The following is a 25,389-nucleotide window of genomic DNA, read 5'->3' on the forward strand; positions in this document are numbered from 1 at the left end:
GGGGATGCACTAGCTAGCCATAACAGGTACAGCAAAACTTCACAAGGACGCCCTTATTCGTACTGACTACTCAGGGAGTAGAAGGTCGAGAAGAGCCACCGCTGCCAACTAAAGCGTGAACCGGATACCTGGGACTCCCACAATATCCGCAGCAATAGTAGCAAACGATGCCCTGTACGTATTTAGTTGGCAATATATGAGGTAACAAAAATATAATAGATACAAATGAGGTATCAAAAATATAATACAATTAACTCTCTAATTCCCAAGATCGCCTTTAGATGGATGTTTTTAGTTTTTAAATAATTAAAATTCATAATTCATTTTGTTGACAGTCAATCAAAGTGTATTTCAAAGTAACTTTAAGAAGCTTTATTAAAAATAACATAGTAGTTTTTATGTAATGTGTTTCATAAGTTGGTTTTATTTTTATATTTTAGTATTTAAATTTGTATTATTTTGATGAGTGAAATATTTGTGGTTAGTATTCTTCCACAATAAATCCGTTATCATAAAGAGCTTAAAAGATACATAATTCTTTTAATATGATAGAAATTATGTCCAAGTCTGAAAAACTATAGCAACACAATTCTAAAAGTTTAAAATCTGAATTTGACAAGATGGAAGTAAAAATGGTTTTGAGCGAATACGGACATTTGGGACTTAGAGGGTTAAAGGAAACAATTGGAACTTTCTCACCAGATTCAAGTGTTTTTTTCTTCTCCATCAACCAGCTCCGCAATTCAGCAGGATACGCGAACAACGACGACCACAGAAACGATTTTTCCGGCGATTTTCAGTAGATGGTACAAGTTAAGGAGTTCGTTTAAGGGGTTTTTCCTTTTTGTCATTTATTGGATAGGGGTCACATTGTAGGCGGTGTGGAATCAGCATGTCAGTTTGAAAATTGTTTCTTCTTCCGGACGCGAAATATTATTCTCATGTATCACTTAGAGCGACAAAAAACCACAGAACAAAAAGCGGGCGAGAAAAAAAACCGTATCAGTAAAATCTCTCTACATAATACTTTTTACTTAAATTTAAATTAGCAAGTTAATCTGTGTGTTATTAAAAGTGATTTCAAAATTAATCAGAGTCTTTAGAATAATCACAGTGGTTTCTAAGATCCTAAAGGAATAGACTACTGATTGGGCTTTAGGACTTTGAGCACTTTATAATCTCGAAAGCGTTCAAGATGTCTAAAGCAAGGATCTTTTCGACCATCTTGTAATTTGGGTTCAATCATTTAGTAGTTTGTCAATATTACCTCATTCCAGAAGCTGACTTTCAAAATGTGTAATATGATGAACTTCTTATCTGAAGATTTTTCTACAACTCTGTCTAACAAATCGATGTTTGAATTTCTCTAAACACGGAGGTAATGCACTAGGTGCAGTAAATTATACTAATTGATAACAAACTATCAATCATTCAGTTTTAGTTACTGCAACTGGCGCTTTATGTCCGTTTTATTTAGAATTAAGTTATCGAACTATTAGGCAGAGTTGAAGAAAAACCTTTGCACTAGAAGTTCACCATACTAAACATTTTGGAATTCAACATCTGGAATGATTTATTGACAATCTACTAAATGATCGCACCTAGATTACTAAATGATCAGAAATATCCTTTGTCCAAAAGTTTTCCAGAAGGAAAAAAAGTTGTTGAAATCAGCAAATGGGATCAATTAAAACTTTTGAATGTGTTGATAGATGAAGTGCGTTTGAAAGATTCATTGAAATCCGAGGAACCACAAACATCACAAAGTCCACTTGAAATCTGGTCCGTAAGAAATTCTGAGCTCTCGAAAGATTATTTGACAGTCAAATGATTTTTTAAAAGTTCGCTTTGAACCGCTAGATCCATAACCAATAATAAGCAATAATTGATTAAACCATTGAAGATTTATACAAATTTCTGTGATCCTTGACTTTTGCCGGAAACTTGTAAAAAGGTTCAATGATCGAGAATTCAAATATGTATGTCTTAGTTATCCTTAAATAATCTTGGAAAAGCAATATTTTTCCAGAGAATCGTAGAAAACTTATCTGAGTATTGTGTCGACAAAGATCTTTTTAAGTCCAGATTATTTCTAGAATTGATTATGTTGCTGCTACAAGCATAACTGTCTTATATTGATATGGCTTTCATTTCAACATGGAACGGTAGCTTTTACGCTTTTGGTGGCAGTATAGGTAGAATGTGCATCGATTTCGGAAACAAGCTCGGTGATCTAGTCTATAAGCAGAAGGTTGTGGGTTCGATCGCAAGTTCGTCCCTTTCCTATGCTGTATGCCGTAGTTTTTTCTGTGTTTCACGTTCTACCGAAACTATTCCTACTGCTATACCTTCCACACTAACAGCTCCAAAACCTTCCGTGGCACCTATGACTGAGAGGTCGTAGAGTTATCTGCACCTCTGTAGTAAGTGATACTACTCTCATGCCATAGTCAAGGCTTGTAACAAACATGATTTTTTTTCGAATCGTTTAAAGCCAATGCTAGTACCCTAATACCATAACTATTGCTCAAACTGGCATTTCCTATTTGTCCTACCCTCGCAACGTGGATGTGCTCCTGGCTAACTTTAATCTCCCGTTTGAAGGCCGATCTAACTTCATGGAAGCTTATCTTACGCTCCTCTCTGACCATTTCAGACCTTGTTCTCTGAAAGCGTCTGCTGATTCTGAGACAGGCAGTATGATGACTAGCATGGCTGTTCCTTGGCTAGCCGCCGGCTGTTACTTGGCTCCAGTCTCCTTAGCATCGTCACATCGCATGCCATCACAGGAGTTTCTGTCAGCTCATCTGCATCGTGATTTGTAGTGCCGCTGTCTGCTCAAAGTGCTTCGATTAAAAGATCTTTGTCTAAGTCCTTCGTCTTCCGTTTTCCCCCGCTAGTTTTATTTTCTCGTCGTTCCGTCGGCATTCGTGTTCCAACACTATACCGGATCGCCTGGTGATCACTATGTGTATAGTCCTCACTAACTATCCAGGTCATGTTCCTCACCAGCGACGGTCTGCAGAACGTGACGTCGATGGTGGACTCCCTGATATCTCTGGCGAAATGCACCCCCTGCTTCAAAGGCCCCCTCACCCAATTATATTTCGCTTCGAAGCATTGGTAAAGGCTACTTTTTGAACTTTTTTCCCTACATAATACCAAAACACAATGCCAAGCGTAAATCCGCGAGTGAAAAAAATCGCATATAAAGCGAATCGTATAAACAAATATTTTGCTATGAAATTCCTCCTATACTATAGGGTCTTATACAGTGCTATGATTTGACTACATGCATTGGAAATGTTATGGAGAGTAAAATTAGATGACTTTTTACAATTCTATAAAAAATAAACACAAGAGTGTCCATTTTAAGGGGACCCATTTGGGGGGTCCACAATAGGGAAGTAAAACGTCCCGAAACGAAACATGAAAATCAAATGAAGTGTCGACTATAGGGAAGCAATTTCCTATTACGGCCCCCAGTGGGTCTACTATAGGTCGAATTCAGTCGGACTTTAAAATGTTAATTTCAACGACATGACAGGAAGAAAAAAAAATCCACTACTAGGGGGTCCTTTATTGGGCATTTTACCTTAAATGGTTTTATTGTGTTTTTAAGACAAAATAAAGATATCTTTACATTTCCAATGGATTATCCCAAGAACCATAAACATGCAAGACAGCAACAACATCGTTAAAGGTTGTTTTCTCCTCTCGTTTGATGTCAAAGGCTGTGACCTTTGACCATCCCCTTCATGATTCTTAGATCATGTTCTTCTGTAGCATCAGAGAGACGTCCGTCGCCAATGAATGTTTCACAAACGTACCAGATTTCAAAAGAAAACGAAAATAGTTTGCCTGTAGGAAAAGCTGTGTTTTATTGTTGACATGAATAAACCTTCTCGCTGCACTTTTGAAAGAAAAGCAGTATAGCCTAGACTAGACCACAGTTTCCCAAACTGTAAGTCGTAGGTTAGGTTTCAGTCTACATTGCATACTCAATTATAACTTGTAATTACAATCCAATACAATGAATTTTATAAGGAACAATAAATCATGTTCATGTTTTATCATAACAATTTTTTTTAAACATCAATATTGTATCTTCTGAATATAAAAATTAGTTGGTCTGTGTTCGCATCCGCATAACGCAACAAATCGGTGATTCATTCTTTCAGCAAATATGTCTGCTACAATTTCCGACGGGTAAATATAATATTTGCTCATGTAAAAATCACATACGGATAACAAACCACTGAAGAAGTTTTCACGTATGATACGAAGTACCTATCCGTCGATACAAAACGGAAGAATTTTAACATGTTATAGTTGTGTAATTTCCCGCAAAGACGCTAAAAATGAAAAATAAAAAATCATTGATTTGAATTCAATTCGGGAACATCTGGCCTAGGCGTTATATCAGTGGTTGCATTGTCATTGGAATTATTTTGCCATTAGGAATGGTTGGTGTGAGTTCTGAAAAGCTACGGCTTCCCTCACCCTTCCTAATTAACAGCAAGGATTGTTCTAACTAGTTTTTATTTATCGTTCTGCGCTGTGTTTAACACGACATGGTCCTGCAAACTTTTCCCCACAGAACGGCTCTTGTCGGCAAAACTTGTTCTCGTCTTTTCTGGAATTTCATGCCGGTTTGTGTTCTGTAAGATTCATTCACGTTATAGTCAGTTCATTTGCGAGCGCATCAAAACAGATTTATGAACACTGAGTGCTTCCATATTGCGCATCACACAAGTCATAATTGCAATTATCCCAAATCAGGAAGTCTTAAGTCTCCTGCTCGCGATAACTCAACAGTTAAATAGTGAGACAATACAAATTTCCAGAATACCAATGTGGCTTTTGAAGCTAGATATACATTCCTCAAGACTGCGGCTGTAACGGTCATGATTATGCCTACACGGAAAAGATATAATGAAGTTATCATAACTTGTATGAGTCATTAATGAAACAATATATCATATTAGTCCCCTACAATGAAATAAACAATTCAGGATAATTTTTCAAAATATAGGTTCTTGGTATATACTAACCGTTGCCAATAGAGTGGTTCACAAAACATTTCTGTAGATTTTGTGTTTTTTTTTGCAAAAACTCATTTGCATCTACATAGGAGAAATGAAGGCTTCGGCAGGTTTTGTTATATTATTGTCAGGGGTTTTTTCTATAATCAATTATGCTCAAACTTGGCCAAACATTCTTTGCATATCAAAGAATATGGTGGTCAAATTTCATAAAATTTGGTCAATAAAAATCCTCTGACAATCATAGAACAAAACCTGTCAAAGCCGTCATTTCCCCTACAAGAATCAAGTGAGGAAATGCTGTAAAGTGATTTAACTGAAACGGGAGTTATGTACATTTCAATTTCTGGTCTATATTCATAACATTGGCCATTTCGTTCCTAGTAAAGGTGGTACATGTTCAATTCTTTTACATGCTTTCTCATTCAATTTTGAATTTCAATTAAATTTATTTCATACAAAATAATTACAATTGCATTCACCCCCGGGAGAGGCGTAGCGTGAATTCCCGGCGCCCTTGGCAAACTCTTGATCAGGCGCCTCTTTCTTACTAAGGAAATCAAAATGTGTAATAGTTTACAATCAAAAAGTAAGTAAATTTTAAGTAATGTAAGCAAGACTAAAAGGTTTAGTGGATGTGATGCTTTTAATAACAGTCAATATTCGGTGGTATGTAGAATACAGGCCCCAAGAGTTTTTGAGATTTTGACTATTGCAAAATACGTAAGGAACCTCACAAAGAATTTCTAGATTTTCGTATGAAATCTGTATTCATGAATCTTATCCGCTCATACTCATTGAAGGAAGAAAGGTTCAGAATCCCGAATTAATTTCATATTTTTTATGATTTCTCTAACCTATGATATTAATAATATATTAATAAACCAGGGAAAACCATTCAAATTTTGCCTAATATCAGGAATATTGAAGTAAAAAAACTGTTTTTCATGGACTTACGCCCTATTAGATCCAAAATTAAACTCTGTTACCCTACGCGCAAATCATTTTCCACCTGATCGATCTTGTGGTCGTCGAATCGTTTTCGAAAACCAACGGGTTATTGTTCAACATTTTGGTTACGTGCCAGGCCCACCTCAGTCGGCCGATTTTCGCGGTATGAACGAATCGTGGCTAATTCGCAACACTTAAATTTGGGGTAACATTAAGAGCGTGTGAAGATCCAGGGATTTAAGGTGGTTGGATTCGATCCACAGTCCAGTCTATGAAAAAAATCGACTTCCCTGGACATTACGTTTTTTTTTCTTTTCACGTGCATATTTTTTATGACGCCCAGTTCATTAGAAATGCATGGCGTGTATATAATTGTGTTAGATTCAATATGTGAACGGCTCAAGCATCTCGCAATTAATAATTGTGGAAGTGATCATTGAATACCTACGAGACAACAATGTCTCTTTTGGAAATGTAAAGCCAAAAAAAAGAAGGAGAGACGATACTCATTACTTGATTCAATAATTTCTTGGCGATAACAATATATCAGCCGCCACAATATATTAACCGCCACGGATGTAGTTACACTTATTATTTGCGTATGAATGAAATAATCACACTAATAAAGAATTCTAGCTTTTTTTGCCGAAACATGTTTAAGCTGAAACGCATAATAAAACTTGATTTAAATTTATTTCGATACGAAAATTATTTAAGACTTTTAGTGGAATGTATTTACTTGTCATAAGACTCGACTCAAGTACGAAACACTGAAGAGGACTTTACTGTTGAGGTCGAAATACGTATCTGTCAAAGGTACAATAAAGTAGTGGAATTTAACGGAATTGTACAAACTTCTTATGGCAAGTACATTTATTTGATTTAAAACCAATCTGGACCCAATGTTCCTTACATATTTTCTTAAATGCAGCGAAAGATGGCAAAAATAAGATAACGTGTAGTGTAGATGATGACATTCCTTAGCACTTATTTTACTGTCAAAAAGAATTTTGATTTGTGAACTGCACGTATAATGCATCCAAACGAAGCTTCAAACATTGAAAAAAAAAACACTAGGGAATGCACCATGATACTTTATGAATTGAAATCAAAAATCGATTGAAACTATTTCACCCATTCGAGCAGAATTTCATTTTTGTGACAAGAAAAACCTTTCCTTCGTATGTCTTATATCCAGTCATTGATCGTGTATTGTTGCAATACGGAATAGCACGCCAGCACTAACAGATTGTTTAGGAACGTTCAAATATTGCCGTGCGATTCCGAGACAGTTTTTGCCACCATGATGCAATTTTATTTATGGTGGCGTTCCTTTGCGCCGCCTTTGTTTCGCGAAATTCCACTGGGGGGCTCTTTTTGGTTCGAGCATGTGCAACGTTGAGCTTCGATAACCATTCCACGTGAGATTCGCGACTTGATTTATTTAATATGCAACTTCGTTAACTTCCTTTTCTTCAACTACAAAGTTCCTACATATCTTTTTGTGCCTTTTCTTGTCCTCAGAGCCATACCGAACATATGCCATTCAAGTGTGAATATTGTGCTCGTTTGTTCAAACACAAGAGGTCAAGAGATCGTCATACCAAGCTGCATACGGGAGATCGACGATATCGGTGTCCTCATTGTGAGGCAGCATTTTCGAGAAGGTAGGTGCATTTCATTTTATCGAAAAAAAAGTTTTAAAACCATTAAAATTACGTTACAGTGATCATTTAAAAATTCACATGAAAACACACGACAATCAAAAGCCATTCCAGTGCACAATTTGTAACCGTGGTTACAACACCGCAGCTGCCCTAACAAGTCACATGCAGAACCACAAGAAACAAATAGCTCTAACAGGAAGCCCGAATCTAACCTATAGTCCACGTTCTACTAGCTCTCTGTCTAGTAGCGCTTCTAATCCTAAACGAAAGTTCTCACCATATGAACAGAACTTGATGATGGTCAACCGAACGAAGTTGTTAAAATCTGGAGATTTGTCTTGTATGTATTGCACGCAGAACGATTTCGCAAATATTGAACAGCTAGGATCCCATGTGCAAACGATGCACAGTAACATACTTTTAAATGAAAACAATTTTCATCGACATTCTTCTCCTGATTCTGTAATACCATATACTCCAGTTTCATGTGAGTTTTGTACAATGAAGTTTCCCACAATACCTTTGATGCTCAACCATCTGAAAACAAGTCATTTGGATAAAATAAATAGTCCACATAATTACTTGGAGCAGTTTAACAAAAATCTAATGAGCACGTATACTTCATTCTACGGTGCAAAATTTTTCGACGAAAAAAGCGATTCGGCTACGCAATCGGAAATAAAAACTGAACGATCTTCTTGTGACAAAAGTGTCAAAGACGAAAACGGGAATGAAGAAATGTCCGTCCCGGTGGAAGCCAAAACTATAAAACAAGAGAAAAGAGATGATAATGATAACTCCCAAGGTGCTTCTGAGCAACTTGCACCTACCGATTTAAGTCAACCACGTCTGAAGAAACTGAAATCGGAAACCGAGAATCTTTTCTCGCCTAGTCGAGAAACGCAAAAAGACAGCAACAATATCGCGTCTAGTCCAGCGTTGACCAATCCACCTGGGGCATACCTTTGCAATCAATGCAACGCAGCACTGCCCGATTTTGAATCTTTTCGCGCGCATCTGAAGGCGCATCTCGAACAAGGAACAACATCGTCGTTTCTATGCCAGCAGTGCGGTATCACATTGGGCGATCCGCAGGAATACGAAAAGCACGTGACTGGACACTATCTCGTCACCAGCGCGGAATATGTTTGCGATGCGAATTGTTCGAAAGCATTCTCCAAAACTGAAGAACTACACAAGCATTTGTATGATTCCCACACTCAACTACTTTATAAATGTATTCTCTGCAATGAAACGTTTGACAGTAAAGTTACCATACAGGTCCATTTCGCCGTTACGCACTCCAATGAGATAAAACTCTATCGGTGTTCGGCTTGCGCGGAAGTATTTCGAGTTGAGCGAGAATTCAGGTAAATCTGCTTAATGATTTTTTATAGAGTAAAACTTATGAACTTATTTATTCTTTTTCAAACAGAAACCACATCCGATCGAGACATATCACACCCGGTGCTGTACAATGCGTATTCTGTAGAGTCGTCTGCTCGTCGGAACTTGAAATGCAGTTTCATTTGGCTGCACATGCAAGGAAATTCAAGTAAGATTCATCTTTTTCTTAACAATTATTCAACTATGCTGTCAACATTATTAGGCATACGAATTTAAAATTAGTTCCAGTGCACGAAACTATCCGTAAAGTTTTAATGACAATTACCACATGTAAATCTTCCGTAATATATTGATTAATTTATTGTCGTAACAATTTAAAGAATATGAAATTTCAGAGGCGTCGCGTCCGCATGTGCAACCTGTACACTGCACAGGTAGCAATAGGTAGCAATCAGCCACCTGGCACGACGCCATGTTTTTGCAGCCAACATCTCAAAGTAAAATTTATGGTAGTATTTGTGTTGTTTACCAACATCTGATTTGATTCCCATTGGGATCCAGATATGTCAGTGGGGACCAGTCGCGCAATGTTGGCTGCAAAACAAGCCCGTTGTGCGAGATATAGATGTCACCCACCTGGTAGCAATTTTGTTCCTAACATTTAAACTCTCGATAGATTTCTTGTCATTCTTATACAAACAGATACTTGGATTATGTGCATTTGTCATAAGTTTAGTACAAATTTAACGATTGGGTATAAATACATAATCGTAAAATATGCACGGATTTTTTACAGGCGACATGTGCTATGAGCAAGGAATGTAATTGTCACTGAAAAATGCAAAAAACAAGCAACAAAAAAGAATAGCATTAACCTCATCTGCAGAGGATAAAGACAATGTTGCGTTCCGATTTATTTGCAACAAACATGGAGAGAAATTTGTTGTGAAATTTTCAAACTGCGATAACTTGCATATTTCAGAAGTAAAACACAAATCATGTGGACAGATGGTTAAGTTTATGTCTAATCATTGATAACTGATGCTTATTTAACCAAAAACATCATCGAGAACCGACTACTTCTCAAAATGCGCGGCAGGCGATCATTGTCCTATTCTGTTGCAGTTTGGGACAAACGCTTATTGCGAGTTGAGTTTGTCCCAACATTTACAAGAGAGGACAATGTTGTTGTCATTGACAATGTTGTTGTTTTACATTCCCTGGCTATGAGGCAACTGAAATGCTGCGATGGGGGCGCGTTATATTTTACTCCACGATACCGAAACGACGCACCGCCACATGTTGTCCAACACGTGCCCTTTCAGAAGAGAACGGTTTGCCATGCATCATACACGCATTATTTTGTATGTGTAGGTCATCCCGCTTTAACCGCAATCGGTGATGTATGGGTAGCCAAAGCGTTCATCGTTGGCAGTGCACAGTTTGGTGCCGATGCAGAAAAGCACATCGGTTTGGTGCCTACCTATCCATACCAGAATGCTGATTCGCCGACGCGTGGTGCTTTGTTCCCTAGGAGCTGCTAGCTAAAAGGCGTTTTGCCTCATGAGTTTTCCGGCAACAGAATATCACCACTTTTTTGAAATGTGAATATTATCAATATGATTGAGATTTTTGACAATTTTTGAATGGCATCAACTAGCTATCTTGTTTAACTGTTGCATAGGCTGACCATACGTACCGTATTTAACGGGACAGTCCCGTTTTTTAGACCTTATTTGGCTGTCCCGTCGTAATCTAAAAAATCCTCAATTTGACCCGTTTTTTCATTGATTCGTCCAAAGAGCTCCAAAATAATATTCAAACAAATCCATATTTTGGGCAGGAATTTAAAACCAAATACAAGGAACACGATCGCAGCAAGCCATGCGCGCGGATGGTTGCTTTTGTCACGTTTTTGTTCGTTCCCGCAACAAATAGATTTGGCTAATGTCTATATTTTGCATATATGCTCTAGAAGAAAAAAAGTTTATGTGATCTGAAGTTTAAAATTTACGCGTTTGATTACCTTTAATGAAGTGTGTTTCTTAATTGAGTGCGCGAAATCGTTTGAGGAGTTTGTATACGGAAACGTCCTTGGTGTAATATGTGTGGCTGAGTGATAATATCAGAAATACATTTATTATTATTTAATCAGACTAAGGCCGAAGTGGCCTGTGCGGTATATAAGAGTCTTCTCCATTCGGCTCGGTCCATGGCTACACGTCGCCAACCACGCAGTCTACGGAGGGTCCGCAAGTCATCTTCCACCTGATCGATCCACCTTGCCCGCTGTGCACATCGCCTTCTTTTTCCAGTCGGATCGTTGTCGAGAACCATTTTCACCGGATTACTGTCCGACATTCTGGCTACGTGCCCGGCCCACCGCAGTCTTCCGATTTTCGCGGTGTGAACGATGGATGGTTCTCCCAACAGCTGATGCAATTCATGGTTCATTCGCCTCCTCCACGTACCGTCCGCCATCTGCACCCCACCATAGATGGTACGCAGCACTTTCCTTTCGAAAACTCCAAGTGCGCATTGGTCCTCCACGAGCATCGTCCAGGTCTCGTGTCCGTAGAGGACTACCGGTCTAATTAGCGTTTTGTAGATTGTCAGTTTGGTACGGCGGCGAACTCTATTCGATCGGAGCGTCTTGCGGAGTCCAAAGTACGTACGATTTCCAGCCACTATGCGTCTCCGAATTTCTCTGCTGGTGTCATTTTCGGCAGTCACCAGTGAGCCCAAGTACACAAATTCTTCTACCACCTCGATTTCGTCACCACCGATGCAAACTCGCGGTGGGTGGCTCACATTGTCTTCTCTTGAACCTCTTCCTATCATGTACTTCGTCTTCGACGTGTTGATGACTAGTCCGATCCGCTTAGCTTCCCTCTTCAGTCTGATGTAGGCTTCCTCCATCTTCTTAAAGTTACGTGCCATAATATCTATGTCATCGGCGAAGCCAAATAGCTGGACGGACTTATTGAAAATTGTACCACTCGTGTTAATCCCTGCTCTTCGTATTACCCCTTCCAAAGCGATGTTGAATAGCAAACACGAAAGACCATCACCTTGCCGTAACCCTCTGCGGGTTTCGAAGGGACTCGAGAATGCCCCTGAAACTCGAACTACGCACATCACCCGATCCATCGTCGCTTTGATCATGAACATATATAAATTGCTCAGAATAGATCTGGAAGAGTGAAGAGAATTGTTTTTGGACACTAGAAATGATCATCGTTTCCTCAGTTCATTGAACCGGAATTGGATCAATTTGGTGAGATTGTTTCAATATGTTTTTATATGATTCCAAAACTAAATACGCGCTGGATTAAAAAATCCGGAAGTTTGTTTATGGATCCATTATCCAATTGATAATGGTAGCATAAACAGGCGGGGCTTATTGTAAGTGAATGTGGCCTCGGACTGGACGTGAGTGACCAGGCAGTCTGAAATGGGTCACTGGAGCTTCGATAGAGCTAACACCTTCTAACTCCCGGGCTAAAGCTGACTTTAATACAGTCAGCTTTCTTCCATAATACCACTGCCAGACACTAGTGGGAGTTAAATTGAAGATACACACAAAGAATTTAAAACCAAATACAAGGAAAATGGACGAAATCTATCTAGTGCGTTTGTCCCGTCTTTTCATCGAAATAATCTGGTCAGCCTACTGTTACATAATGTAAAAATACCCATGAATAGCGTTACAAATAAGACAATAAAGCAGTGTTTGCTTAGCTAGGACATATTGCCCTCCCTTCCCCTAGGTACCTATAACGCTTCAAACAGCGCATGCGCGTTTGGCTGAAGAGCGCGCAATCGGAACAAAATCAAGCTCTATCTGGTACAAGGGTGAATGTCAGAAAAGATAATTCTCTTCGTCGACTTCCCAGCTTTTGAAAAAAAATAAAGTGACAAGCAGAGGATTTCTTTGCAGTTTATCACCTCAGAATGCTAGTTTGCATTGTTTTCTATCGTTCTAAGGTGATAAATCACAAAGAAATCCGCTGTTTGTCAATTTTATTTAAAGGAGGGGAAGTCGACGAAGAGAATTCTCTCCTGCGACATTCGCCCTTATTCCAGATAGAGCTTGAAATAGAAAAAGAAAAGAGGCGGTGATTAGGGAAAGGGGAGGTAATATGCCCTAGCTAAGCAAACACTGCTTTATTTTCTTATTTGTAACGCTATTCATGGGTATTTTTAGATTATACAACAGTTAAACAAGATAGTTAGTTGATGCCATTCAAAAATTGTCAAAAATCTCAATCATAGGGGAAGAGGCCCCAAAACGCGAAGAATGCACAGTGTTGCTTTTTGCCGATTTCGTGCGCTTTTTAATAGCATCGTTTCTGTTGATTTTTTCGCTGTAGTTTGTTTGGAGAAAACGTTTGATATCAACGTTAGATGATACATAAATGGGCCTTTCATTCTACTATAAAAAGTATGCTTAAAGAATATTTAGTGTACAAGAAAGGCAAAATGCAGAAAATACGTCATTTTTATAAATTCCAAATTCAACAATGATTTGTATGTTTTATTTGTTTAGTTGTCTTCACCTTCGCTATTAGCATCTACAAGTAAAGATTGTGCATCTTCCGAAAACGCTTTCATATGTTGTTTTGGCCATCCACGAACCTCTGCAATAACTGGATCAGACGAAGTTTGAAATCGATATAACACACGTGTAATTTCGTGTAAACATAAGTTTCAATCACTAGAGAAAAGTAGAAGAACAGTAGTTTCTGAATCCTAAAAGTTTTAGGGCCATTTTGCGCCGGAACAGGCTATTTGATTTCTGAACACCCCTAGAAAAAACACCTTTTTCATTATAACTTTTAAGCTTTAAGAGATAGCGCTTCGCAATGTTCCACAAAAACGTGTAGTTTTGTTTGACAAATAACTTTGTAGAAGGTTGGAAAAGTCTTGGAAAAATAGAAAAAAGTTATGATAAAAAATGTGATTTTAGGGATCTTCCATTGAAAAAGTCACATATTTTTTAAAGTATAATAGTTAGACATGGGGTGTCTTTGGCAATATGGCTCAAAATACTATCCGCTACAGCTTTCCCGAAGACACTATGTGTATATCTAGTCTTAATAATAAAGTCTTTTAGTTTTGCACTTAGTGTACGAGAAAGGCAAAAAGGTGTCTTTTAAATGTCTACACATACACATACACACATACACACATACAGACATCAGCTCAGTTTATCGAATTTCTATATAAAACTATGGGCTTATGGGCCACCATCAAATATTGGTTTTTAGTGCGATCCTATAGCCTATACATAATCTTAGTGTACGAGTAAGGCCAAAAACAAGAAAATTTAAAATCTATATAACTCGTTTGTAATTTCGTGTAAACACAAGCTTCAATCGCTAGGCAAGAGTCAACATACAGCAGCTTCAGAGAACTAAAAAGTTGTCTGCGCCATTTTGCGCCGGACCAAGTTATACGATTCTCAAATACCCCTAGAAAAACATATTTTCTCAAATAACTTATCAATTTTAAGAGATAGAGCTTCGCAATGTTCTACGAAAACGTGTATTTTTATTAGCCAAAACAACTTTGTAGAAGGGTGTAAAAGTGCCTGAAACATATAAAAAAGTTATGCTCAAAAACTGATTTTAGGGCCTTCCACGGTAAATGTCACATATCTAGTAAAGTATAAGTCACAGATACATGATTTTTGGCAAAGTGGCCTAAAATACCATCCGCTACAACTTTCTCGAAGACACTAGGCGCATATACGGTTTAGGTGAAAAAGTAAAATTTTTATCTCACTTTTAGGTGGATTAATCATTTCACAGATTTTCTCAAAAAAAGCCCTTTATGATATCTAACGTTTCCTCCAAACAAACTACAGCGAAAAAATCAACAGAAACGATGCTATTAAAAAAGCGCACGAAATCAACAAAAAGCAACACTGTGGAATGGTTCTCACAAAAATTAATGAAAAATTGCATGATCAGATGTGTACGTTGATGGAGTGAAGTACACATCTAAAACCGTTCGTCATCTGTCGACGTAGTATGACAACAGCCCTTCGGAAAAAAAAGATTCAACAAGGGAATAAACTAAAATAGAATAATAATCAATTAATTAATTAATTATTAATAATTGAGGAACGTTTAGATTATAAACTTCATTGTACAGACCCCATATGTATGACATGCTAATTACAAATCAAGCTCTATCTGGAATAAGGGCAAATGTCGCAAGAGAGGATTCTTTTTTAATTAAAGTGACAAGCAGCGGATTTCTTTGTGGTTTATCACCTCAGCACGATAGAAAACAATGCGAACTTGCATTCTGATGTGATAAACTGTAAAGAAATCCTCTGCTTGTCACTTTTATTTAAAAGAGGGGAAGTCGACGAAGAGAATTCTCTCTTGCGACATTCGCCCTTTTACCAGATAGAGCTTGAAATGTGTATTACCCGTCTTATCATTCTTAATATATTTAAATTTTCTGAACACATTATTATTAAGACTTGTCTTATTGTACGAAATAACTTAAAATAAAATTAAAAGATACCGTTTCATTGATTATATGTCATATTGAAAAGCATTATGATTCCTCAGAATTATTTGTTTTTCAATTTAACGCACTGTCACTTTAAGTTTAATTCAATAAATGGGATGTACTTAGAAGCAGATAGACAAAATCAGTGGCGTAGCCAGAAAATTGAAAAAAAAAGAAATTCTTCTTTAAAAATTGTCTCTGGGGGGGTTTATGGCCAAAACCACCCCCGTGGCTACGCCACTGGACGAAACATATGGGAAACACAGTTGAAGATGGATTGTTTATATTGGAAGTGTCATTTCAGGTCCCTTTTTCAGGTCAGGTTTTTCTCAAAATATTTAACTTTGATACGTGAAGCACGAACAATCATCAACTCTTCATAATTTTCATAATTGAATGGGTAACTTTTTCTCTACAACAAATATAATTTTGAAAAAGTATCATCGGCGAGTGCTTACTCGTAATTTTAATGCTGATACATTGACAGCTACATCAAATAACTGAAAACCGAAATACCTTGCTCAGTGCACAGGTTGAAGAATTGACCACGCGACGCCTCCAAATTTATGTATATAGGTATTCAAACCTGGTTTGATAAGGTACAAATTAGTTCTAAAAAATATAATTATTTTAGAATTAAATGACGTTTTATGTTTATATGTATAGATGCGAAATTTATAAAAGTGTCGCTAAAGATTCACAAAGTAGAATCTTCGACGCAAAATTCGGATGGAAAGATCGCTTAGGCCCGATTCTTCTCCTCCGCTTAATGCTCAAACCAAGTTTAAGCGTATGGGTAAGCACCGCTTAAGAGTTAAGCGGAGGTGAAGAAATTGGCCCTTACTTAGTTAACTTTTTTTTAATTATATGGAAATATTTCAAAAGTATGTGAGTGAATTACTTTTGCGTGGAGTTAAACGCATTTTACAATGGTATGGAAATGCTCATATCATCTTGCAACATTACTTGTACATTTTTATGATACAACTGAGGGGGATGGTGTGTATAGATTTGGTAGTACTTATATGAATAGTTGAAAAGCTATATGATTAATTCAAAAAATAAGTATTTATAGGATGCCCGGAGAACCATAGCACATACAAACAGACAATCATTTGATCGTTTCGGGCAATAAATTAAAAAAACACATAAATAAATAAAAAAAGCAAATTAACAATCAACAAACACCAACGCTATATGTAGTTCTCATTGTGTTTAGCAAACGCGTTTTACCAGGTGGCGGTAGTGTGTCAAAATGAAAAATACGAGACTTCCACATAGGGCTGAAGACGAAAGGCTAAAAAAAGTATAAATCTAACATAAGGCTGGAACTTGAAAGGCAGGAAAATCGTGAGAAACAGATCCTAATGGAAGAATTCACATTGGACGTTAATAAGGGTACAAAAGGAAATATACCGAAATTTTCTTGCGACTCATTGTTGTCTTTAAATTTTGATATGGATTTTTTTTTGTCTGGGCAACACAAGAAATTTGGAGGTAGGTAGCATACAAAGGAACAAGACTTTATTAATTGTTCTTGGTTCTTTCAATTACTGCCTTATTTTTTATTCGTTATTTCTTTCTTCTTGTTACTTTCTTCCTTCTTCATTCTACTTTCTTCCTTCTTAGGTCTTTTTCGTTCTTCTTTCTTCCTTCTTCACAGAGATGCATTCTGAACACGAGAACGTGTATTCGTGTTCAAAACCTTTTGAACACAGCATACCCGGGTAGAGGTGAATAACAAACAAATAACATAATAATAACAAATTTTGATGTTATATCAAGTTTTGTTATTCCTATGTTATTCATAAATAACACAAAATAGCATCCTAACAACAAATTTTGTTATAATAGTAAAATTTGTTATTTATGTGTTATTGTCAGAAACAGCAGAATAACAAATGAAGAACACATCATGTAATCATAACAAAATTTGTAATTCATGTATCATTTGCATTTTCAACATATCAATAATAACTGATTTTGATATTTCCTTCTCTGCAAATATTTTGCTATTGGTTTGCTCTTATAATAGCAAAATGAGTTATTTTTTAGTTATTCGCTCGAACAATTTTTGCTATTATTTTAGTTATTTTAGCAACTATATCAAACAAACTAACATCAGATTTTGCTATTCTGTTATTCATATATTAATAGTAAAATTTGTTATTCTTTTGCTATTTTCTTCTACCCGGGTACTATTCAAGAGCACTGACCTGACATAGCAACTTGTATCCTAGGAAAAAAAAATCAATCGACGGCATGCTACACATTTTTCGGCTAGTAATAGAACACGTGGGCATCTAATGGATATACATCAAGCATGTTTTTGCATAGTACCAAATCTAAGGAACCTTAGTTACCATGATAGTTTTTGTTTGCGTACCAACCTAGTGCACACTGAACTGTGTTCAGAGCTCAAAACTAAGAACACCAAGGCACGCTTTTGGCTCATGTTCTGTTCAGGATGCATCTCTGCTTCTTCGTTCGTGCTTAATTCTTCCTGTTACCTTCATAGTACTTCCCGCTTCCTTCATCGTTCTTCTTTCTTTATCTATCTTCCTTCTTCCTTCTTTTGTCTTCCTTATTCTTTGTTCCTTCTTCTTTCATTCTTCCTGTTTTCTTCTTCCTTTTTCTTTCTGATACTTTACAGCAGGTCTTGTAATATCATCTGAGCACAGGATATTATCTTTGCTTGTGCACAAAGACTATCCCTAATCAAACAGAAATTTGAAAAGATATTATCATTGAATAATTTGATGATGACCAACGCAGTTCGGGGTTTGTTCACGATGCGAAGGTGTTGCTACAACAAAAGCTGTGAAAAAAATGTTTATCCATAACGAAATTGCATTTTGTTTACTGAGCGGAAAGATAACTAAGATTGATATCCCATCACTTAATCTGTAATCTTGCTCAAAAGATCGAATGGATGGTTTGCAATGCCTGGTTTACAGCCTTCTGTTACTTGCAGCCTTGTGAGATTTTCAGCATTTCGAGAAATTCAGCCTTTGGAGTTCAGCCTTATGAGTATTCAGCCTTATGTGTTAGAACCTTTCGTCCCCTGCTGCCTCTCATAATATTCTGTACGAAGAACTAACCTTAAAGTTCAAAGGATATTGAATAATGTATTTTTTTTCTTTTCATATTTCAAGATGTCCCGCATGTCCAGAATCATTTCACGTCGAATTCCTGTTAGATAGACATATGCAAACTCATCACAGCCAGAAGGAGATATCTAACGCTGGGGCAGTAACACCGAGCACTGTGCATAATACCGGGAACACTAGTAGCCTTGAGTATCTACATTTACAAGGTCAAATGGCCGCCGCTGCCGCTGGTTGGCAAAACTTGTATGCGGCCAATAAGTTCTACAATCCATTACATGTCGATACGCTGAATCCTCTGAAACATCCCGGGTTTCTTCACGGTTTCTATGATAGTTTAAGCAAATCGCACGCGCATCGCTATTTGGAGCATTCTAAGAAAGGATTCGTGAGTCCAAACAATGCTCCGCCATCTAAGGCGCTGATTAACCTATATAACCAAAGATCAGCATCCATCAACGGATTATATTCACCAGATCATAATGCATCGAGTTCTGGGGGAAATTCACAAACGGCTGGTTCTTCAGGTGTCACTAAGACACAACATATCTATTCTCCAACAACATCATTGCTGAGATATAGTACGAATACATCTGGTGTACCACCAACAACGAGCAGTACCGATGGGTCATCTACAGGACCTGACAAGCAAATTTCTTCAAATTCCAAATCGAATAGTAATGCGAACAATTTCTACAGTTGTGGCATATGCGAGAGAAATGATTTCGGAACTGAGAGCGAGGCCCAGACTCACCGGAAAATAGTACACAATCTCAAAACGGGAGTTAGCTTACGGTGTGCTTACTGCAGCGGAGATTTCCGTTCAAGGTTGGTAACAACAAGTGAAATTCGCTGATTAGCCTTTCTTGGTACGCTTGGGGCCGTAAACTAATTACGTGAGCATTTTTTTCTGAGTTTTTCAACCCCCCTCCCCCCTGTAAGATTTTTCCTATACAAATCATTTTTATTTATATGGAACGTAAGAAAATGGCAGACTCCCCTTCCCCCCATAAGTGCTTACGTAATTAGTGTACGACCCCTTTGGTGCACTTATGAGTTACAGGATTACTTTAACACCTAACTTTTGTCCGGTGCTAAAAGTATTTATGTATGCGAATATGTAGTTTAGTCTAGTCTTGTCTAGTTTAGTCTAGTCTATACAGAGAGCTATTGACAGCATCTTGGAAAGTAATAGATCCGATTTTTATCATTTTTATTATCATCACGTTAGCGTTAGTATATACTCTGAACGATGCCGAAAACCTTTGACGAAGAAAGATCGTTGCTGGAAGCTGAAACCTTTACAAAAAAATGTTATTAACTCTTCGAAGATTAATTGCTCAACTCATATGCAGGAAATCAATGTTTCTGCCTGCACTATCAAGCTTCCTATGGTGGTAAGAGGGCAAAATCCATATTCCTTTTTGTCCGGATTTTCACTTTCAGAAATAATTCCGAGTAGCTTCAAGAAGCTCCCCAGTCCAATGGAATAAATAAACAATTTTTTTATATGGTTCGAATCTTCGAAGCTTCATAACTTTTTTGTAGACGTTCCAGCATTACTGGCATTGCTGAAGAAGGAATGTTTTCTGCAGCAATGCCACTTGGTTTACGATGAACTGAAACCTTTAAACTGATAAACTGCAAAAAAAATCACATTCTTGGTTTTCATTCTTTTGTATTTCATAGGATGAACTTAGGAGCTATAAGATGAAGAACAAGAAAATAACATTTCATATGAATCGAATTATTAAAATATAGTTTTTAATAAACCAAACAAAGATAATTTCAAATGCTATCTTTATTTTAGGAACGAGTTGGAGAATCATATGAAGGTTACTCATAACACCGGAGGAAAACATAAATGCTTGATATGCGATGAAATTTTTCCATCCCCTGCAGTATTAGCAGAACATAAACTTACACACTGTAAAGTTGGTGCTTCAGGTCGTTGTTCACATTGTCCGACTACTTTACCAGATGTGCACACCTTCAAAATGCACCTTACTCAACATCATCAAACTGCACCAGGCGCAACTACAAATGCAAGTAATGCGTCGAATAATAATATCAGTGCGGGAACCGGCCAGGAACAAGAACGGTTTCCAATTCAATGTATATGCTGCCGACAAACCTTGAATTCCGAATTCGAAATCAGTTTACATGCAAAGTAAGTGTTGGTATTGATGTCTTTGGCCTAAATATATATTCAAATATTCCTTGATTTGTAGATTCCATACAAAATCCAATGAAACAAATGAACGAACATGTGCACTTTGTCTGGAACCATTATGTGCGAGTTCGGATACGAAAATATGTGACACTTGTCTTAAACGGCATAACTTCCCATCCAAATTGCTATCGATCAACAATTTCATCAAGTCATCATTACCACCTGCATCATCGGTAGCTCAACCACAAGAAGACGCCTCTAGTCATCACCAACAACCTCAACAAATTCAACCTAACACTGTAGTCAAGTGTAACCTCTGTAAAAAGCATATGTCCAGTGTACAAAAGCTTCAAGAACATCTGATTGATCACACTTTCGCTGGGTGTGAAGATCGCGGATACATATGCTATCTGTGTTCTTCTGTATTTACATCTTCCCTAGGACTACAGAATCATATTGCTGATCATGGTCCACAAGCGAAACCTTACGACTGCAACCATTGTGATGAAGCTTTCTACTTCCGAGCAGAATTGGAACACCATCTAATAAATCACGAGTTTGGTAAGATCAATTTAGTTGCTAAGAATACGAATGAAACCACTGTAGTACAAGACATTAAATCGGAAATACCAGAAACTACAGTAAAACTAGATGATGAAAGTCTATCAGGTCCAGTTGCCGGTACAAGTGTATTCAAGGATAAACATGAAACCTCGATTAGTCATAGTAATGAAAAGCTCAATGAGAACTACAAACAAGCTAATGAAGACGATGAAGAGTACATTGAAGTTGAGCATAACGTTGAAGAAAACAAAAGAATTGAAAACAGAACTTCTCAAGAAGAAAACGGAGACAATTCTAATGAATGTTCAGATTGAACGTCTCGATACGTATCAGCTATGAATGATCAAAGCCCTACTGAAAAACAATCTTGGTATTGTATAATTTATATACCGAATGTCAGCATACGCATTTTTTGTAATAGCTTCTTTACATTTTGTCCTGAATATAATATAAAATATGTACCTACCATCTACTCGCCACCAGTCTGATATCAGTCTTATTTTAAGGAAAGACATTGAATGTGATTCTAGCGTAGTAGCGTACCCAACAATAACAGTTGCATAGTTATGCGCAAAAAAAAAATGCCAGTGTTGTTCAACCAGTAACACACACGCACACACTCGCGAATGCCGACGGTCCGTTGAGAGACAGCCAATCCAACTGATTCAAGGAGCTGTGCCGGGAAGCTGACGCTGATCCATGGAGCAACACTTATCGGGTCGTAATAGCGAGGATCATGGGTCCAGCGACGCCAGCGGAAACGTATCCGGATAAGCTGAAGATCATCGTAAACGGTGTTTTCCTCAGCATGATTCTACGACGTGGCCGCCTATATCATACGCAGATGAAGACGGAGTAACCATTACAGGTATGCAAGTGTCCAACGGCGAGCTGTCACCACTGGCGAAAGGTCTGAAGATGAAGAAGAGTCCGGATGGAATTCCAAACGTGGCTCTAAAAACTGCGATACTGGCGTTTCCAGATTTGTTCAGGATGTGCTGCTGCCGAAACCACCGGGGAATCCAGTATCGTGAAGGCCCATATGCCTGCTAGATACTCTGCACAGCAAATGGTTTTGAAAATTCAAAGACGTGTAAAATTGTCAACGTGTAAATCCCAACAAACGAAATAACAATTTTATATTTAATGTAATTTGACTAAATTTTACAAGCAAGCACAGTTTCATTTTGTTTCGATTTAAAAGAACAGTAAGATCAATTGATTGTTACGTTTATTTGCATGCTTCAAATATGTGCATGAAAATGCATTAAAAATCACAACATAGTTTTATCTGTGTGGGAAAGCTTCTGGAAAGGATTATCCCTAATCGGCTGACTCAATTCGCGGAGGGGCGGGACCGGCTTAGCGGAAAAGCAGTTCGGACTTTAGAGAAAGAATTTCAACAATTTTATGTACGCATACCTTGAAGGAAGGGATGAATATTGAAATGCATTAAAAACAACCGAGCCAACCATTTAATTTCCTTTGGAAAATTCGAATGTAGTCAACTAATCCATACTGTACGCTCAATATTGAGAGTGACTGTAAGTTAAAGCAAAAGTCAACAAATTCTTCCAAACTAATTGATCTATCGGTTCAAATTATTAACTGCAAGGATGTTAATGATCATTCAGTAATTTGCGTTCGATCCTTTAGTAGTTTGTCAATAACACATTCAGAAGCTGAATTTCAAAATGTGTTATATGGTGGACTTTTAGTGCGAAGGTTTTTCTACAACTCTGCCTAATGGTCCGTTGTTAGAATTCAACTAATAACAGAGTTATAGCACTAGTTGCAGTAACTTAAACTAAATGATTGGAATTTTGTTATCATTTAGTCTAAGCTACTGAAACTATAGCTGTAACTACGCTACTAGTGAAATTCAAACAACGAACCATTAGGCAGAGTTGTAGAGGAACCTTCGCACTAGAAGTCCACCATACAACACATTTTGAGATTCAGCTTCTGGAGTGAGTTGTTGACGATCTGCTAAATGATCGAACGCAAATTGCTAAATGATCGATAACATCCTTGATTAACTGTGAGGTTTCTAAGCCAAGTTACCATTAGGGGCGATGCAAATATGACGTTCACTACTTTTAGGGATTTCTAGACCCCTCCCCCCTCTGTCACGCCTTTTTGTATACCTAGTACATGTACTGTCACAAAATCTTAGACCCCCTCCCCCTAAAACCTGTGACATCAGTTTTGAACGACCCCTTTCTGCATCATGAGGCTAACACGATGATACCACAGACAAACATACATAACACATCGAACGTTTACTCATCAAATTCATCGTCGTTCAAACACTAACGGCATCTGTTGTTTTCAGTTAGTTGGGCAAATCACGAACCAGATGGCGGTAGTGCACAAACGTCAAACTCGAGCAAAAACGATGCGCGCGCCACGAGTGATAGATTGGCCAACTAATGATTATTTGAGTTGACCAGTAAATCAGTGAACGACGGAAATTTGATGAGTGTTAGTCTGTTTGTCTTTTAAGCCAAGGGAAGTCGAGTCGATTTCCAATTCGAAAAATGTCTAGACCGGCATCGGGAATCGTACCCAGCCACCAAATATATTATATTAACAATATGGTTCACTTCGAGTTTTTCCATACAACGAAATGGCGAACAATTTGCCGGTGATAACAACATCATCTAGCGAGCAAAGAGGAATCTAAACATGTTTTTTTCTAGCTTGTGCTGAAAAACCCTCCTGCCATCTTCCGGCGAGTAGTCATACAGTTGTTCGATGACATTTTACAGTGTTGGGATGTCCATACATTTTTCAATAAATCGATTACCGGAATATCGACTTTGTTAAATGCAAACACTACTGTAAATATTTCGATGAAGCAGTGCAAAAGCAGACAAACTACACCTTTGCTTCAATCTTCAAACTTTGAAAGCCGTTGCGCAAACATTAAAATGATTGTTCCACTGTAAACATTTCTATCATTTTCTTCAGCAAGAAATTTTATTATTTTTCTGAATATTATCGATATTATTCCAATGCATCATTCTTCTTCCTCTTCGGTGTCCTAAATTCCTACTGGAACTTAACACCTGCGTTTGAATGAATATGTATCTTGAGTGCAAAGCCATGAAGATGACACTCATCCGATTGCGTTTTGTTATGTTGCGCTTATCATAATGGGTATGATTATTTTGTTACATTTAGACATGGAAAGTGAATTGAACAAGTCGCTTGGATTAAACGCGTCCAAACACCTTCGCTCAACTCACTTGAACGGACAGTAAGTTGAACATGTTCAACTCTTGGCAAAATGACAAATTGCATTAAACTAAGCTGTTCATTTCACTTGCCCTTTCAAAACGTAGCATTACGGTTAGATATTTTGGCTAGAATTAATTACGCCTATTTTATTGTGCTTTCTCGATTTCGTATTCAATATCAGATATTTTTTGGGATTTAATAGATTATTTTCGATACTTTCGCAAGAAAAACTAGTTGAACGTACCCGACCTTGCTCGGGATTATACTACAGTCGCTCTTCACATCTCGATATTGAAGGGACCATCGAGATAGGGAGAGATCGAGGAATGGAAGGAAAATTTAAATGGGTACTAGATCCAAAACAGCTTGTTGCTATGAAAAACGACAACAAAACAAATATCATTGCTTATTGTTGATCTGTATTGTTATCGTCCAAATATGGTCTAGTAGCCTAAAAATTTGAACATATCGACATAAGGAGAGTGAATCCAGAACAAAATACGATTACAACACATCGGGATCGGGATAGAAAGATTCCAAGATAGGGAAGTTATCGAGATGTAGAAAGCCAAAATGTATGTAAATTGAAGGGACCGAGGAAACCATCGATATAGGGAGAGATATCGAGATATAGAACATCGAGATTTACAGAGTCAACTTTTTTTTTTTGATCGGGATGAACCACTGCGTCCATTTCATTAAACTTTTGTAGTATACCCCTTTTGTAGTATATTTGTTTAGTGCATGGCTTTCTGCTCCATTTC

The 25,389-nt window shown here is 37.6% G+C and overlaps 1 protein-coding gene across 3 annotated transcripts in view; it reads left to right on the top strand.

The window, feature by feature from the left end:
* The window catches only part of LOC134227547 (zinc finger protein 423 homolog), a 270,345-nt gene extending 247,346 nt beyond the window's left edge, over nucleotides 1-22,999 (top strand). For all 3 annotated transcript variants that reach the window (XM_062709120.1, XM_062709118.1, XM_062709121.1), the window contains 6 exons: nucleotides 7,521-7,663; nucleotides 7,723-9,033; nucleotides 9,099-9,218; nucleotides 18,694-19,473; nucleotides 20,456-20,815; nucleotides 20,877-22,999. In XM_062709120.1, coding sequence (XP_062565104.1) covers nucleotides 7,521-7,663; nucleotides 7,723-9,033; nucleotides 9,099-9,218; nucleotides 18,694-19,473; nucleotides 20,456-20,815; nucleotides 20,877-21,696 — 3,534 coding nt within the window. In that variant the 3' untranslated portion in view covers nucleotides 21,697-22,999. The remainder of the gene's footprint in view (nucleotides 1-7,520; nucleotides 7,664-7,722; nucleotides 9,034-9,098; nucleotides 9,219-18,693; nucleotides 19,474-20,455; nucleotides 20,816-20,876) is intronic.
* Nucleotides 23,000-25,389: the final 2,390 nt, after the last annotated feature.

The sequence above is a fragment of the Armigeres subalbatus genome, chromosome 3 (assembly GCF_024139115.2).
Source record: "Armigeres subalbatus isolate Guangzhou_Male chromosome 3, GZ_Asu_2, whole genome shotgun sequence".
In the NCBI taxonomy this organism is placed as follows: domain Eukaryota; kingdom Metazoa; phylum Arthropoda; class Insecta; order Diptera; family Culicidae; genus Armigeres; species Armigeres subalbatus.